At 50.5% G+C, this 18,386-nt stretch overlaps 1 protein-coding gene across 2 annotated transcripts in view; it reads right to left on the minus strand.

The window, feature by feature from the left end:
- Window positions 1–8,634: 8,634 nt before the first annotated feature.
- FLACC1 (flagellum associated containing coiled-coil domains 1) overlaps window positions 8,635–18,386 on the minus strand; it is a 53,381-nt gene continuing 43,629 nt past the window's right edge. For both annotated transcript variants that reach the window (XM_083154158.1, XM_083154157.1), the window contains 4 exons: window positions 17,124–17,186; window positions 14,123–14,212; window positions 11,974–12,083; window positions 8,635–10,029 (listed from right to left, as the gene is read on the minus strand). In XM_083154158.1, the coding sequence (XP_083010284.1) occupies window positions 9,939–10,029; window positions 11,974–12,083; window positions 14,123–14,212; window positions 17,124–17,186 (354 nt within the window). In that variant the 3' untranslated portion in view covers window positions 8,635–9,938. The remainder of the gene's footprint in view (window positions 10,030–11,973; window positions 12,084–14,122; window positions 14,213–17,123; window positions 17,187–18,386) is intronic.

An 18,386-nucleotide genomic window follows, 5' to 3' on the forward strand; every position in this document is an offset into this window, starting at 1 on the left:
GGGTTTTGCCGACCTGCTGCTTGGTGCTGAGGCCCTGCTCCTCCTCCTCCTCATCGCCCGACTCCGGACCGTCTGACTCGGCTCCCCGAGGCCTCGAAACCTCCGATATGCGCCGGCCACTACCCCCGGCTGCCGATGCCCTGCTGTGTGCCGGCTGACTGTGCGCTGAGGGCTCGCCTGCACTCCGGCCACCAGGTGGCGCCGCTGAGCTTCTCCTCCTGCTGCTGCCGCCGCTCTGGCCCGGAGGACAGGAAGTCGCGCTGAGCTCATGCGTTCTATTGTCCCCTGGGAGAGGCCGCTTCCTGGTTCTGCGATCCCCGGCCCTCTGATCTGCCTGCATGCCGACTTGCTGCTGCCGCCTCTGGGATGCCGCGTGTGGTCTCTCTCCCTCCTCTGTTGAAGGCCGCAGCCTGGCCCCGGACAGACGCTTGCCTGGGAATTCCTCGGGCCCTTTGTACTGCTGGGTTTTGATGTGCTGCTGCCGCTGGCTGTGGGGGGACCCGGGTCCTGTAGGGAGGTGACCTGGCTTCTGTGCTGGGACCTTTGTCCTGACGCACTGCTGCAGCCAAACGAGCTGTGTGTTATCCTCCCCCCACCGCTCCCGGCCATTTAAGCTTGCTGCTGCCCCTCCCCCTCACCTGCAATTACCCCTGCTGGCTCTTATTGGCCGGCCAGGTGTTAGGAAGTGGGCACTGGTGGTCAGCCTGGCTGCTGGGCGCTGCATCCCCTTCCTTCTCCCCGCCCTCAGTTCTAGTGATGGCCATCATTGCCTTTGCCATCGATGGCAAAAGTGCAACTGGCCATCGATAGTGTATTACCATTCAATGGATGACCATCGATGTTTTTACATATCGATGGTCATCCATTTTCTTTGATTGGCCTGTGGGCAAATCAAAATACAGGGTGCTGGGCTATGCCGTGTAATGGCGATTGGGGAAAAAGGAAAAATGAAACTTTGTTTAAGCTTGACATCGATGGTGGGAAACCATCTGGTTCTCCCCCATTGATGGCAAAACTATTCAACATCAGCCATAAACCATCAATGATTTCTAATCATTGGTTGTAATCCCTACTCAGTTCTCTCCTCCATCACTCCTTCCTCCTCTCCTCCACCCTTTCTTCCCCCCCATCCTGCTTCAGTGGCCATCTTTGGCCGACTGCGCTAAAGGAGCGAGAGATCCCAACAGGTACTGCGTAAATAGCGCACAGGCCTCTATGAACACATTATTCTGGTAACTGCAGTTGTACGGTGTAATTAGCCCATTTGTCCCCATCTATAAGTGATTAAGGTACTTCTTTACTGGCGCCGTGCTACTTCCGGCTAATACGCTCGCCACAAACTATGTAAAATAAAGGAACTTAACGCCATGCCAACATGGATAGTTCATACCTCCACTATCCATGTTGGCATGGAGTTGATTTTAAATAGCGTAGCGAGCCACCAAGCCCGCAGCGTGGGCGAGCTGGCGCCGTGAAAGTAAAGAAGTACCGTGATTAATGTGGTGGATATGACATATGGAAGATACGAATAAAGCTCACACATTTAAAAAAAAACCTTGTGCGTCTGATTTTGTTCATAAAGTGATAAGGGTCAGATTCCATACAGCAAAAAAAGCAAGTTACTTTGTGTGTGTGGAACAAACCATTCCGGCCTGATCTCCCAGCTGCAAATTCACAGTACAAGCGATAATCGATAGACTGCACATGTATGCGCAAGGCCATCCTCCAATAAAATCCTGCTGCTTTTTTTTAAATCAGCTATTTGCAAGGTAATTGGCAGGAAACTGGCCGATAAGGGACAGGGAAAATGTAGGTGTGCCTGGGTGTTTTAGGGGAGGTCATGTGACATCAGCTCCACCTCTGATCAGCCTGATTCTATTACAGGCGATAAGTCAGTGGCGTAACTAGAACTGTGGGGGCCCCATAGCAAACTTTTGTAAGGGCCCACCCACCATTGTCAAGGGATGAGAGGGGGAGGGGAGAGCGAGCAGGGGATAAAAAAGGAGAGAAAGGGGATGGTGAGAGGAAAAAAAAAAGAGGAAAGACAGGGTGGGGAGAAAATGTGGGGGAGAGTTAGAGAGAGTGAGGTGTGCTGTGTCTCCTGTGTGCAGGGGCTCCTGAAGTGTGCGCTATGTGTCCTGTGGGGAGGAAGTGAGGTGAGGAGGGGAAAGAGCAGGGGGAGGCAGAGAGGATGGAGAGTAGGGGCATGAAAGCCATCAGCGCCGGGTCTCACCGGGCACTTCTGTTGCGCATCCCTGGCCTGCTCTCCCGTATGCCGAGTCTCACTGATGCACAGGCAGCTGTCGCTCTACTGTGTGCGGCGTGCCTGCAAGTGACTCCCGTACGCCTGGTGTCTGTGCCGCCGATCTCTGTTGCTGCCCAGGGAGTCGTTAGGCACCTGAGGAACCTTCTGCAATTTAGTTGTATTTATGGTGAGATCTCTGTGTGGGACTGGCCCATGTGGTGTGAACCCTCCTATACGGATCATGGAAGTGGCAACATCCGGTTGAGCACAAGAAATCAGGAGCAGAAATATAGATGGGATACGGTCATAAGGTCGACAAGTATTAGGTAGACATGCATGAAGGTCGATATTCCCCATGTTGACCTAATGACCCTGTCAACCTAACCCATGTCGATGTTCCTGCATGTTGACCTTCAGTAATGTTGACCTAGTGGTGTTGACCTAATGCTTGTAGACCTAGTTGCTGTCTACCCAATGATCCCATTCCATATGGACAGCCCCAGTCTCCCTTCTGTATGACATGTCCTGGAGGAGCAGCGCTGCAGTACAGTGACTTCTGTGGCGGAACCGTCTGACCGGTGCAGACACAACGGAGGGAAATAAGCGCTGCTCTATCTGTAGATGTTCTGGAATGGCAAGAAATGTAATGTTTCTGCACAGCCTCCCTCATGTCACACTGCGCAGCGAGGTGCCTTTTCTCGTTCTGTTCCTACCACCGCCATGTCACACCGCGCAGTGAGGTGCCTCCTCTCGTTCTGTTCCTACCACCGCCATGTCACACCGCGCAGTGAGGTGCCTCCTCTCGTTCTGTTCCTACCACCGCCATGTCACACTGCGCAGCGAGGTGCCTCCTCTCGTTCTGTTCCTACCACCGCCATGTCACACCGCGCAGTGAGGTGCCTCCTCTCGTTCTGTTCCTACCACCGCCATGTCACACTGCGCAGCGAGGTGCCTCCTCTCGTTCTGTTCCTACCACCGCCATGTCACACCGCGCAGTGAGGTGCCTCCTCTCGTTCTGTTCCTACCACCGCCATGTCACACCGCGCAGTGAGGTGCCTCCTCTCGTTCTGTTCCTACCACCGCCATGTCACACTGCGCAGCGAGGTGCCTCCTCTCGTTCTGTTCCTACCACCGCCATGTCACACCGCGCAGTGAGGTGCCTCCTCTCGTTCTGTTCCTACCACCGCCATGTCACACCGCGCAGTGAGGTGCCTCCTCTCGTTCTGTTCCTACCACCGCCATGTCACACCGCGCAGTGAGGTGCCTCCTCTCGTTCTGTTCCTACCACCGCCATGTCACACCGCGCAGTGAGGTGCCTCCTCTCGTTCTGTTCCTACCACCGCCATGTCACACCGCGCAGTGAGGTGCCTCCTCTCGTTCTGTTCCTACCACCGCCATGTCACACCGCGCAGTGAGGTGCCTCCTCTCGTTCTGTTCCTACCACCGCCATGTCACACCGTGCAGTGAGGTGCCTCCTCTCGTTCTGTTCCTACCACCGCCATGTCACACCGCACAGCGAGGTGCCTCCTCTCGTTCTGTTCCCACCACCGCCATGTTACACCGCGCAGCGTGGTCGCTCCTCTCATTCTGTTCCCTCCACCGCTATATCAATCCGTGCAGCGAGGTCACCCCCTCGTTCTGTTCCTACCACCACCATGTCACACAGCGCAGTGAGGTGCCTCCTCTCGTTCTGTTCCCACCACCGCCATGTCACACTGCGCAGCGAGGTCGCTCCCCTCGTTCTGTTCCCACCACCGCCATTTTACACCGTGCAGCGAGGTCACTCCTCTCGTTCTGTTACTACCACCACCATGTTACACCGCGCAGCAAGGTCGCTCCTCTCGTTCTGTTCCCACCACCGCTCTCTCCCTGGGAATTTTTTTCCTGCATAGCTGGGAACACTAGAGAGAATGAAAATATTCCTGCCAATGGGCCTGATTCAGAATCGGTTGCAGACTTTCTCTGTGTCACAACGCGTTTCTCCGCTGTTCAGCATAGCGGTTTCTTCAGACGGAATGCCAGACTGCAGTCTAAGGCTCTATTATAGTGATCAACGCAGTTCAGAAATGTAGAACTTAAATGATAAAAGCTGTATAAATACATATATTTTATTACTAGGTGATTCATCGCGCCCTACGGGCGCTCTTCACACCGGCGTAAGGGGCTACGCCCCTTAATTTGTGAACATTTGTATTGTGAGAAATATGGTTAGAATTGTATGAAAGATGCCCTGTATTGCAGCTTCTGGCAGTGGGTGAGGGTTCAGCGTGGCAGCACAGGAGTACCGGACGGTGGCCCTGAGTCAGTGTCTCCTCCTACTGGGTGGGAGTTAGGGTGCATGAGAGCAGGAGGCTGGGATATGAGGCATGATAGGGGTATGTGGGCAACACAGCGTCAGCGATTACCCAGTGGTGGAAGTTACGGTTCAGGAGAGCAGGAAGCTGGGTAGTGATAGGGGTGTGTGGGCATACGGGGGACTAAAGAGGGTGGTGGACACTGTGCAGCTTCTGCCAGTGGGTGAGGGTCCAGCGTGGCAGCACAGAAATACAGGAGTCAGTGTCTCCTCCGACTGGGTGGGAGTTAGGGTGCATGAGAGCAGGAGGCTGGGCGGTAAAGCATGATAGGGGAATGTGGGCAACACAGGGTGAGCGGGTCTCCACTGGCGGAAGTTACGGGGCAGGAGAACAGGAGGCAGGGCAGTGTCCTCCCACATTGATGACAAAAGTATTCAACATCGGCCATAAACCATCGATTATTTGAAAATCATTGATGGTCGATGGGCATCCCTAGAACTGGAGGAGGGTGGGGGACAGTATGCAGCTCCCGGCAGTGGGTGAGCGTCTCCTCCCACTGCGAGGGAGTGAGCGTGCATGAGAGCAGGAGGCTGTATAATAGTGGTATGTGGGCAAGACATTGATAAAAGTTGTGGCGCTGGTGCAGAGGGCAGTGGGGAAACCTGCAGTGCAGCAGCCAGGGCCGGATTTCCCACCTAGGGGCGGTACCTGCTTGTGGTGGTACAGGATCCCCCATTGTCACGGGGGTACGTGAAATGCGGGAGCGGGGGCCACGGTGGTCCGCTGGGGGGTGGAATTGCCGGAAGGGGGTCTGGGGGGTCTGCAAATTGCGGGAGGGGGGGTGGTGTGTGGGGATCCGCGGTTAGCGGGAGGGGGGGGTCCGCAAATCGTGGGCGGGGGCGCGGGGGGGCTTGAATCGTGGGAAGGGGGGTCCGCAAATTGCAGGAGGGGGGTTGTCGGGGTTAGTGAATTGCGGGAGGGGGGGTTGCGGAGGTCCGTGAATTGCGGGAGGGGCGCGTGGGGTGCCGTGAGTCAAGGGGGGGTGGTGCGGGGGTCCGTGAATCACGGGAGGGGTCATGAATCGCAGGAGGGGGGGGTCGTGGGGGGGCTGCGAATCGCAGGAGGGGGGGTGTGGGGGGTTGCCGTGAATTGCATGAGGGGGGCGTGAATCAAGGGAGGGTGGGCGCAGGGGGGTGGTGCGGGGGTCCGTGAATCGCGGGAGGGGGCATGAATCGCGGGAGGGGGGGTCGTGGGGGGGTTCCGAATCGCAGGAAGGGGGGTATGGGGGTGCCGTGAATTGCGTGAGGGGGGCATGAATCGCGGGAGGGGGGGTCCCCGAATGTGTGAATTACAGGGCGGTCGCAAATCGCGAGAGGTGCCGAGGGGGCCCGCAAATCGCGGGAGGGGGGCGCTACCGGGGGTTTCGTGAATCGCGGGAGGGGGGGTCGTGGGGGGTTACGAATCGCAGGAAGGGGGGTGTGGGGGGTGCCGTGAAATGCGTGAGGGGGGCATGAATCGCGGGAGGTGGGGTCCCCGAATGTGTGAATTAGGGGGCGGTCGCAAATCGCGAGAAGTGCCGAGGGGGCCCGCAAATCGCGGGAGGGGGGCGCTACGGGGGGTTCCGTGAATCGCGGGAGGGGGGGGGCGCGAATTGCGGGAGGGGGGTCGCAAATCACAGTAGGGGGGGGGGTGCCGTGAATCGCGGGAGGGGGGGTCGTGGGGGGCCCTTTTAATGCCGGGAGGGGGGTCGCAGGGGTCCCGCGAATCGCGGGAGGGGAGGATGCAGGGGTCCTGCGAATCGCGGGAGGGGGCTCGCGGGAGGGAGGGGTCGCTGGGGTCCCGCGATTTTCGGGAGGGTCGCGGGGGTCCCGCGTTTCGCGGGAGGGGGTGGTCGCGGAGGTCCAGCGAATCGCGGGAGGGGGTGGTCGGGTCTGGGACGGATATTAGACAGAACTTACATCGACAGCCATTACATCGACACCATTAGTTCGACAGCTCAATAGGTCGACATGGTTTTAGGTCGACATACCATTAGGTCGACATGTCATTATGTCGACAGCTCATTAGGTCGACAGCCCATTAGGTCGACAGTTCATTAGGTCGACATGTTTTTAGGTCGACACTGCCATTAGGTCGACAGAGTCTATGTCGACAGTCAAAAGGTCGACATGGTTTTTTTCACTGTTTTTTGGCCGAAATGTCGACACAGTCGACATGGACACAGTTTGAAGTGTACCGCAGCCGCTCGCTATGCTTCGGGCACGGTGCCTCGCTGCGCTCGGCACACTATTTTATTCTCCCACCACACCCTAGTGGATAGTAGGGCATGAAATACCGCCTGTGGGCACATGTCGGCTCAATAAACAGTGAAAAAACCCATGTCGACCTTTTGACTGTCGACATAGACACTGTCGACCTAATGGCAGTGTCGACCTAAAAACATGTCGACCTAATGAGCTGTCGACCTAATGAGCTGTCGACCTAATGACATGTCGACCTAATGGTATGTCGACCTAATGGTATGTCGACCTATTGAGCTGTCGAACTAATGGTGTCGATGTAATGGCTGTCGATGTAAGTGCTGTCAAACAATAGTCCGGATACCGGGGTGGTCGCGGGGGTCCCGCGAATCGCGGGAGGGGGGTCGCGGGGGTCCCGCGAATCGCGGGAGGGGGGTCGCGGGGGTCCCGCGAATCGCGGGAGGGGGGGTTCACGGGGGTCCCGCGAATCACGGGAGGGGGGGTCGCGGGGGTCCCGAGACTCGCGGGAGGGTGGAAAGCGGGGGTCCCGCGAATCGCGGGAGGGGGGGTGCGGGGTCCTGCGAATGGTGGGAGGGGGGGTCACGGGGGTTCCGCAAATCGCGGGAGGGGGGGTCGCGGGGGTCCCGCGAATCGCGGGAGGGGGGTCGCGGGGGTCCCGCGATTCGCGGGGGGGCGGGGGTCCCGCGATTCGCGGGAGGGGGTGGGCGCGGGGGCTCCCGCGAATTGCAGGGGGGGTTCCGCAAATCGCGGGAGGGGGGGTCGCGGGGGGTCCCGCGAATCGCGGGAGGGGGGTCGCGGGGGTCCTGGCAGAGGGTAGGGATGTGCAGGAGTAATGGTGGATGGTGGCTGTGGAGTAATGGTGGATGGTGGGCGTGTACTGTAGCCCTGGCTGGGCGGGGGGAGGTGATGTCAAGGGGGTGGAACGTCAGACACATGAAAGTGAAACTGTTCTACACAGGAATGTTCTCCACAGGGGTTGAGTGACAGATCTGGCTAAATATATAAGAGATACACATATTAATCAATATAATTGTCATTACAAAAACAAATTAATAAATGGATCACAAATGTATAATAAATAAAAAGAAATGTATCCATATATAACCATAGGTTACTATATTGTTTTTCGTTCGTCCACCCACCTCCTTTTAGTCTGGTAACTCTTATGAGTAGGGTCCTCCTTCCTCACGTACTCACTCTACCTCTTTACCTCACCTGTGCTCCTGCCCTGTTCTTCCCTTCCTCTACTTCATCTTCAGACTCCTTGATAATTTCGACACCTACTTCAGAACTGATGCTGATTTTAGTTCTACCAGCTATACCCTATTTATACTGTATTTTATCATCACACCCTGTACGTTACCTTGTCATTTGTTTTTGTTTGCTATGTACGGCGCTGCGGACACTTTATGGTGCCTTATAAATAAACGTACTACTACTACTACTATAGCCGGCCGGGCTACACAGAGACACATTCTCAGATCTCTCCATTCGCGTGTTTTATTAGAATTATTTTATCATCAAAAATATATATTTTAAATATATAATATAGGGAATAGCAAAACAGAACATATTAGAAGTAATATATACTTGTAGTTTTATCAAGCCATATATGGATTCATTATCAAGTATAACTGTACTTAGCAAAGCACACAAAAGCTGCAGAACACAAATATATAAGTCAATTACTGTATGTTCCTATATTATTCATTTCAATGCATTGGTTTAGACCAGGCATGTCCAACCTGCGGCCCTCCAGCTGTTGTGAAACTACACATCCCAGCATGCCTTGCCATAGTATTGCTATTAGGGAATGCTAAAACTATTGCAAGGCATGCTGGGATGTGTAGTTTCACAACAGCTGGAGAGCCACAGGTTGGACATGCCTGGTTTAGACTTTTAGGAGTCAAGGAATCTCGTTTACAGATACATTTATACCTATCTCCACCTTTGGCCGTGAGTCTAATATGTTCAATAACTTGAACTCTCGTAGATTTTTACATCACCTTGATGTTTGTTTTTTATATGACGAGATAAACTGTGAATATAAACCTTGCAATACATTCCTTCTATATTCTAGAAAACTAGTGTGTTCTTCCGTCATATTGCAGACATACACAGGTAATTAGGTATAAAACATATGCACTACTACAGTTAATCATATTTTTCAATGTAAAGGTGGGGCGTAATGAGTATGAAAGTCAGCAGCAACGCGGAAAATGACATAATAATGTCCTCTACAATGCTGTAGAGAGGACGGGGTCTGGATGGAGGAGGCTGTGAATGGGCCTCTTCTGCTCTTTTAATGCCCCTGGTTCAGAGCCATCTTTAAAAATAATATAGGTTCCTCTGCAAGGTAGGTAGAAAGCATAAACATTTATAATTTTACGTTATAATTTGTTTTAGTTCTCTTGAGTGACATTTATTTTCTATACTTGCAAATTTTTTCTTTTATGAGCAACCCAATAGATATTCCATATTCATTACTAAAGCTTCTTCAAAAGCTGATTTCATAATCTCTGCTGGGTTTCACTTTCATGAGCTCTTTCACTTTTTTTTTTTTAAAATCTAATTCTGAACAGTTATGTCTTATTCTAAGATATTGACTTTTTGGTATATTGTCCAACCAGGGATGACAGTGACCGCTTTTGACAGCCTGAGAACCCATTACAATCTTCCTCTTTCCTATACGTAGATGTCAGAATATTGCAGGCCCTAACTGGTAGGGCTATATTGAGGAAGGAGATATCAGTCTCTTGAATCTTCTTAGTGAATTTTAAACCAAAGGTGTTAGTGTTGAGATACAAAACTAAAGCAAGAAGTTTGAAGATTACCGTTCCAAACAAAAAACTTCATTAATATACTGACCATACATTGTAGAACCAGGTTTGTCCCAAAGTGGCCACTCTAAACAAGTTGATCGTCCAAATTTTGCTGATACAGATTGGCAAAATTTGGGTCAAACTTGGTACCCATAGCGGTACCACAGATTTTTAGAAAAAAATATTTTGTATATATCATGCTTCTATATATGAATAGAGTACTACAATCCATATTTTGTGTTAACAAGTAACAACTTTACTCTGTTGTAAATTTTAGCTCTGAAGCCAAGGTTTGGCAGCGAGTGACAATGCATTGCTATTTTTCTCCGTACACTTTCGCTATAGCTCCAGGACTCCATCTATTCCTCTCACTGAAAAGTTGCTCGCTCTTAGCGATAAGTCTCCTCCTGCGCAAACATAAGCACGTAGAAGCTTTAATACAAAGAAGAGAATATAAGGAACAGACAGATTTCTGGACAACATCAATACATGAAAACTGTGGTCTGGCACCTTATAAATATAAGCTATAATACAGAAAAATACCAGCAGTTGCGACAGTGTGGCTAATTATAAACAATGACATAGGGCAGGACGGCAGCCGATGTATCTTGTACTGTGGATCTCCACAATTCATGCTTACGACTCCTTGCTATCGGCGGCCGATGTATCAGACTAGTTATAAAATGATGCAGCGGGCCCCTCTAATAATACATCTTAATACCAGTGGCATATTCTGTTTACTATAGCAGTAATGCTAGTGAATGGTAGCTGCCAGCTCTCCTTCTGGTTGCCGAGCACTGCCGCCGATGGGCTTCGGTGTCTTGGTGATGTCAAGCATGCACATATGAATGACTTCATCACCCAGTGTGGACCAGGCCCTGAAGGCTACACTAAAGGCGGAATGGTAGCGCTGGGTCCCCATTTCTGGCAATGTCAGCAGTATCGCTCTAGTCTTTATTGATGGCACAGTGGGAAACTTCGTGTACCACTGCTTGTTGAATACTGAAATGAGGACATAACCTCTTTGAGCGAGTTCTACAGGGGTTCTGTATCATTCTTGAATGGGGCCCTAAGGTCTAATATACACCCCAAAACTCAAACCTGCTGGAACTCAGGCAGACTGCTGTACATGGCTACAAACACATAGCAATGTTATATAACCCATGATGTGGATTCTATTATACACAGGAAGAATCATAGTTATCAGAGCTTGGGGTAGGCTGCGGGCAATGGTGAGGACATTGCGGGGGGTATCGGTGATGCCAGTAGCGTGGCAATATGTATCGCTGCAGGAAATAGGAAGGTTTGTTAGACAGTCCTACAGCTGGGTACATACTATATTGTGTGATATATTTTTCCAGCATGGATTGTAACAATATATTGTACACCTCATACAGGGTGGGATGTACTAAAGAAGAAAAGTGCTAAAAACCCTGTTTTGGGAGTTTTCTCTGCAATAAGATAGCATAGGTGCTGCCAGCTGAGCACCTATCAGTTGGAGCCTGTTATACTTTGCTGGTCTCTGTTCTTCGCTAGGCCACGCCCAATGCATTTTGTCACAAAATTTTAACCGAGGGCTCAACGAAGTGCTTGTGGCAAAACCCGTTGGTCATGGCCTAGCGTGACTGTGAACGGAGACCAGAAGAGAGTAACTTGCACTATGGAGTGCTCCTTCTTATTCTTGTAGATTATATAGATAGATAGATAGATAGATAGACTAGTAAGCCCGCTCGAAGCAAATGCTTTGAAAGCCAGTAGACGTAATTTCACTTGCTGACAACAGATGGCAGTGTTTCGCAGCCACACGGACACTAGGCATATACTGTATATAGATGATAGGTATTGGGTGTAGTTAGCAGGTAAGAGGCGGTAAATGGAACCGGTTAGCACTACACAGCCCTCGTTCGGTTGTGGTTGGAGTTGCTATTGCTGGTGCTTACAGAGAAGCAGCAGTGGCAGCATTACCATGGTGTTACAGTAGGGGGCGACATGCCTCTTGCTGCATTTATGATCCAAACTGCATTATAGGACCCAGCATTGGATCTTCCCTGGCCCATGGGGTCGCACAAGCCGGCTGCCGCAGGAGCTACCGATAGTTCAGGAAATCTCTATCCTCTGGCTGAGACCATGGCCTCTTCCCTCGTCTGCAGCGGTAGCGTCTCTGAGGCCATTGCAGCCCCCAGATGCCATCAGACTCAAAGTCACTGGCCTTCTGCTGCAATTCTGTGTCTGTCGGCGCAAAGCCTGTTTGCACATGCCTAGAATGGAGTACCCATAATTCTGTAGTTTGCGAAGGATGTCCACTCTGTCCACATCTGAATCAAACCCTAGATGTCGACGCTGGTCTTTACCTTAGGTCGGCGTTCTCCATCATCAGCGACTGTATTTTACTCTTGAACTTTGACTCCACATTATCGACGTTTTGATCAAAGTTTTTCTCCATTTTGTCAATTTCATTTTTCTTAAAATAAAACATTGAGAATAAGCTCGGACCTCGGTAGCTCAGATCTTTATTCTACTATTGTACTAAGATTATACGACGGGTGCTAGTAACTGATGGGGACTTCTCTGTACAGCGCTGTGGGATATGCGTGTGCTATAGAAAGGACTGGTAATAAATGTATAACTCGAAAAAGGGGTATAGAAAAGTCGGGTTGCTATGTATAGGTTCCACCTCCAATCTTAGCGTTTGTTGATAAGGAAGCGCAGCTACAAAACCAATTAAGGTGGGGCTTCAAATGTGTTTTGTTTACATTAGAATTAGGTTTAATATGAAGCCCCACCTCCAAACGCTAAGATTGGAGGTGGAACCTATACATAGCAACCCGCCTGTATAAACGGGTCTGCGTTCCAATGTACAGGAAGCTTGCGTTCCATAAAGATAGCGCCACGTCAGTTCCGGTATTCTAAGACGGAACTTGCGGTCCACACAGGTGCCGCACGTCACTTCCTTGCGTCTCAAAGACCGGAAGTAATAGACGGCGGTGCCCGATTGAATAGTTACAAAGCGCTAAAAGGTCCACAAGTAAAATTGGTGGATTCCTTGTACTTGCGCTAAGATCATCCGCCTAATAAGCTACATATAACCGTTGTAGAAATACCAATTTCACGCACTATGTCCAAACCGGAAGTGCGTCATCAAGCAAGTCACCCAGTATAGTATAAAACCAGGCACAGTGTCAGTCACTCTGTAGCCTTGAAAAAGACAGCGGAGTCTGTCGAAACGCGTTGGCAAGCAGAGTGACTGAGCCCCATCATTCTTTATGTCCTTATTGCCATAAGGACATTTTTCAGGTATTTTATTTTATTCTTTTTTATCAGTGAAAAAATTGGCTTGTATAGCAATAAAAGCACCATTCTACATTAAGACGGTCTCCACCCTTTGTTTGCATGCACTGCTTGAGATTTAAAGCCCGCTGCTAAGAACACATAGAGGGGATCGTTTTAAAAGAAACCCAGATAGGAGTACTATCGTGTTGTGCACCGTAAGTACGGTACGCACATAATATTGGCAGATCCTCACAAACTTTGGTGATCCCATATTAAAGAAACCTTTATGCACACGTGAATTTATGCTTCTGTGTAAGTCGGGTACGGATTATTGGTCCCCGCTATCCTCCATCGGATTTAAAATAGTGACCATTTACTCACGGTCCTTCCCCCTTTTTTTTCTGCTTGAATTTGCATGATACTTATAACGAGGGACATCTGGACAGGGACAAACTTCAATCATACGTCCTGCTATAAAGAAACCCAGATAGGAGTACCATCGTGTTGTGCACCGTAAGTACGGTACGCACATACTATTGGCAGATCCTCACAATAATTGGTGATCCCTTATAAAAGAAACCTTTATGCACACGTGAACACATGCTTCTGTGTAAGTCGGGTACGCATTATTGGTCCCCGCTATCCTCCATCTAGCCGATTTGAAATAGTGACCATCCACTTGCGGTTCTTCCACTTCTTTTCCCATTTGAATTCGCATGATACTTACAACGAGGGACACTTGGACAGGGACAAACTTCAATCATACGTCCTGTCATAAAGAAACCCAGATAGGAGTTCGCTTACCACTCCAATTGTGAGTAAAAAGTACGCATCCTTATTTCCTGTCTTACGGATTGATTCAGTTGCGGTTCTGAATAAGAATCTACTGATTATTTATCCTGTATATATATATATTCTTTTCCCCCTTCGAATCCACCATCATCGGAGTCAAGCGCCGTCAATATTATTTCTTTCCAAAATTGGTAATAAATGTATGTTTTGGACCATGCGTCTATAAAACGATAGACACCTGTCGGCAACCACAGTGAACAGCGATTTGTCAAAAACGCCCACATTTGCAGCAGGGGTGTTTTTAGAGAAGAGGAGGTCCGTGTGCAACGCTCTCTGCCCCCCATTATATATGTGTCAGTGTTCGCAGTGGGATTTAAAGCTGTGATTTTTTTTCTTACTGTAACATCTAAATGATACATGATAACCTCTGATACTCACCAAGTTGATTATCTCCGATTGTGCATCTTGTAGCTCCGCCCTAAGAGAGAGCAGAGCGCCATCTTTGTCCGCAATCTCCGCCTGCAGACGCTGCGAGGAGAGAAAGCGATGGTTCAGCCACATCACATTAAACACAACAAGTACAGATGTGTCCTCCATATACGGTACACCGCCACCAACAGCACATCGTGGTGCGCAGGTCACTCGGCCAGGTGGCACTGCGACATTTGTACATCTGTGTGTGAATGAGCGTTAATCTGCGATAGGCTGTAGCGGCCACGGATATTCCTCACAGCCTGGCGGCTGTAGCGCGTGAGAGTGGCGTTTCTCCGCACCTGCAATGTGAGCGGGTCAGCCATGGTAACCGGATGGCGCACAGACAATATAGGTATAATATAGGTCGACACTGACAGAACTCCGACACAATAAAAATGTTGACACATGAAATGGTCAACATGAGTGTTTTAAATTTTTTCCAGTTATTTGGACTTTCTCAGGTTTCACCATCCACGTGTATTCTGATTGGGAACGTGGCCTGAACCACGGTGAGTGACACGAGAAACCTCAACACCGCATGTCGACCTTTTCACATGTGGACCTAGTGCGTGTTCTCCTAATGACTGTCTAACTAGGCATTTGGCCAGATGTACTAAGCTTGAAAAGTGATAAAATGGAGAGTGATAAAGTACCAACCCCTAGCTGCCATGTCACAGACTGTTTGAAAAGTGTCAGGCAGGAGCTGATTGGTTGGTGGTTTTATCCATTTTATCACTTTTCAAGGCTTAGTACATGATCTGGCCAGAGGCGGAACTACTATTGGTGTAGCAGGTGCAGTGCATCGGGGCCCCTAAAGACTAAGGGGCCCACTGTTGCGCCGTCACCCTCTTCCTGTAACCCATTGTTTTTCCTTGTAACCCACTTCATCCGCATGCCTCTCCCTGTCACCCCACTGCTGTGTTCTATATTATGAACTTGAGTTGGGGTGGAGGAAGGGGGGCCCAAAATATATTTTTGCACCTGGGCTCAGCACCCACAAGTTCTGCCTCTGTATCTGGACCAATGTCTGTGAGGTAATCCACACCCGTAAGTCATACCCAGGTGTCGCCTGCCATACGGTGTACAGGCCTGAGATGTGTGGGGAGGCACTGGCAAGTATTCAGCTCCTGACTGTCCCTTTTTAAACCCAGCCTGTAACTTAACAGTCAGGAGCTGATTGGCCAGTGATAAAGTAGTAGTAATACTACGTTTATTTATAAGGCGCCACAAAGTGTCCGCAGCGCCGTACACAAACAAACAAAAAAAAAATTACAAGGTACAGAAGGAGCCGCCAGCAGCCCGGCTCTCCATCTGACTGAGACGCGCGTGCGTCTCAGTTTCCGTGCGGCGGGGCGACGGGAACCTGTCCGTCTCTGCTTCAGGGAGACGGACAAGCCGGCGGGGACCCGGGGGAAGCCGTCGGAAGGGGACGTGCGCGCATCTCATGCGCGCGTCCCCTTTCGCAGATACAGGTGGCGGGTGGCGGGGGATGGCGGGGGATGCCATCCCCTGCAAAGAAGAGACCCGCTCCATCTGTAACGTACAGGGTGTGTTGATAAAATACAGCATAAATAGGGGTATAGCTGGTAGAACTAAAATCAGCATCAGTTCAGAAGTAGGTGTCGAAATTGTCGAGGAGACTGAAGATGAAGTAGAGGAAGGGAAGAACAGGGCAGGAGCACTGGTGAGGTAAAGAGGTAGGGTGAGTACGTGAGGAAGGAGGGCCCTACTCATAAGAGTTACCAGACTAAAAGGAGGTGGGTGGACGAATGAAAAACAATAGGATAAGTAGGAACGGATGGGAACAGATGGAGGGGTAGGGTAGGCAGGATAGGAGGATCAAAAGAGGTTAGGAGGAGGAGGAGGGATAGGCTAGTCGGAAGAAGTGCGTTTTGAGGGAGCGCTTGAAGGAGGTAAGGGAATCAGAAAGCCTGATGGGTGGCGGGAGGTTGTTCCAGTGCAGGGGGGCAGCGCGAGAGAAGTCTTGGACACAGGAGTGGGAGGAGGTGATTAGGTGAGAGGTCAGGCGGGGGTCGGCGGCGGAGCGAAGAGGACTGGAAGGAGTGTGGATAGAGATCAGTGAAGAGAGGTAAGGAGCGGTGGAGGAGGAGAGAGCCTTGTAGGTGGTGGTGAGGAGCTTAAAGAGAACCCGGAAAGGAATGGGGAGCCAGTGAAGAGATAGACAGAGGGGAAGGCGGAGGTAGAGCGGCGGGAGAGGAAGATGAGCCTAGCAGCAGCGTTAAGAATGGATTGGAGAGGTGCGAGGCGGGCGAGAGGTAGCCCAGAGAGAAGGATGTTGCAGTAGTCAAGGCGGGAGATAATGAGTGAATGAGTGAATGAGTGAATGAGAATTTTGGTCGCGTCAGTGGAGAGGAATGGTCTGATGCGTGAGATGTTGTGGAGGTGGAAGCGGGAAGACTGTGAGAGAGCACGAATGTGGGGGTGAAAGAGAGGGAGGAGTCAATGATGACACCGAGGCAGCGCGTTTGGTCGGTGGAGGTGATCTCGGTTTCACCAACGCTGATGGAGATAGTGGGAGAAGAGGGGATGTTCGGGAGATGGAAGATTAGAAGTTCAGTTTTAGCCATGTTTAGTTTCAGGAAGCGTTGGGTCATCCAGGCTGAGATGGCCGTGAGGCATTCGGAGACCTTGGACAGGAGTGATGGGGATAGGTCGGGGGAGGAAAGATAGATTAGGGTATCATCAGCATAAAGGTGTTAATGGAAACCATAGGCGTTAATGAGGGTGCCCAGAGAGGTGGTGTATGGGGAGAAGAGGAGAGGGCCAAGGACTGAGCAAAGTACCAGGCACTGTATCACTGCTCCATACATCTATCCCTCTGTCCCGGATAACCTGAGCTGTGAGGCCTGGTGCTGGATCATTAGCACAGCGGATGGGCGGCACACGTATTTGGGGCTGATTGCACATCTTGTTACTATCAATGCCGTATAAATACAATTGTTACCAGTTTTAGTGCATTCAGCGTTTTTGTTTCCTTGGCGGCTTCTCTGTATTTCCTCCAGGCTTCCTAAAATAAAGAAAAGCGCTGCAGTGTTATCTGACAAATCCTGATGCTGTGTTACACTGGGCACACGCTGGACGGCGGACCGAGTGGCTGATACAGGTTATATACACTTACCACTCGATATATCGGTCACAGCTGGGCGGGCATTGGAATTGGCCCATCCAGCTGTAACGTAGGTGTCGGTGTACCCATGTACAGGTGGTCAGTGTGTCACCCGCACACAGCCAGAGGCTCTGATTTACCATATATACTCGAGTATAAGCCTACTTTTTCCAGAACATTTTTTATGCTGAAAAAGCCCCCCTCGGCATATACTCGAGTGAGGGTCCCGCTTGAGTCAATACGTTTTCCCAGTTTTTTGTTGTAAAATTAGGTGCCTCGACTTATATTCGTGTCGACTTATACTGGAGTATATACGGTATCACTATCGGCCTTATTCTAGTACACTCTTTCTGACAAATTCCTTCTTAGATGGTCAAAACCATGTGCACTGCAGGGGGGCAGATGTAAAACGTGCAGAGAGAATTCGATTTGGGTGAGTTATTTTGTTTCTGTGCAGGGTAAATACTGGCTGCTTTTTTTCTACACTGCAATATAGATCTCACTTTGAAGTAAAACCCCACCGATATCTAATTCTCTCTGCACCTGTTACATCTGCCCCACCTGCAGTGCACATGGTTTTGTCCATCTAAGAAGGAATTGGTCAGAAAGAGTGAACCCAAATAACCCCCAATATACCATTCACAGACATGCTTGTGATATATTGCCCAGGGCTGGGTAAGTATACCAACCTGGTACTCTTACTTAGAAGGGCGCCCATCTCGGCCATCTCGGGCATTGAATGCACTAAAAAATCAGGTGCGATGCGACAGACGAGATGCCCGAGATTTCCCATAGGGAACAATGTTAAATGTCTCAATTGACCCGATTTTCCTGTTCAATGCCTCAATTGACCCAATTTTTCCATAGGAAACAATGTTAAATGGGCCACAGAGGCCAAATAGGCACCCTGAAGTGAATAATGGCCACCCGAATTGTTAACGCCACCCCACGATCAACGTCAACCCGAAGCGTGGCGAGCGCAGCGAGCCCGCGAGGGGCGGTGGTACGCGTCCTACGACCTTTTCATACCCCCACTATCCACGTCGGCGTGGAGTTGAGAATAGAAAGTGTGGCGAGCGCAGCGAGCCACCGAGCCCGAAG

This window comes from Crinia signifera, chromosome 7 (genome assembly GCF_055691185.1).
Source record: "Crinia signifera chromosome 7, ASM5569118v1, whole genome shotgun sequence".
In the NCBI taxonomy this organism is placed as follows: Eukaryota; Metazoa; Chordata; class Amphibia; order Anura; family Myobatrachidae; genus Crinia; species Crinia signifera.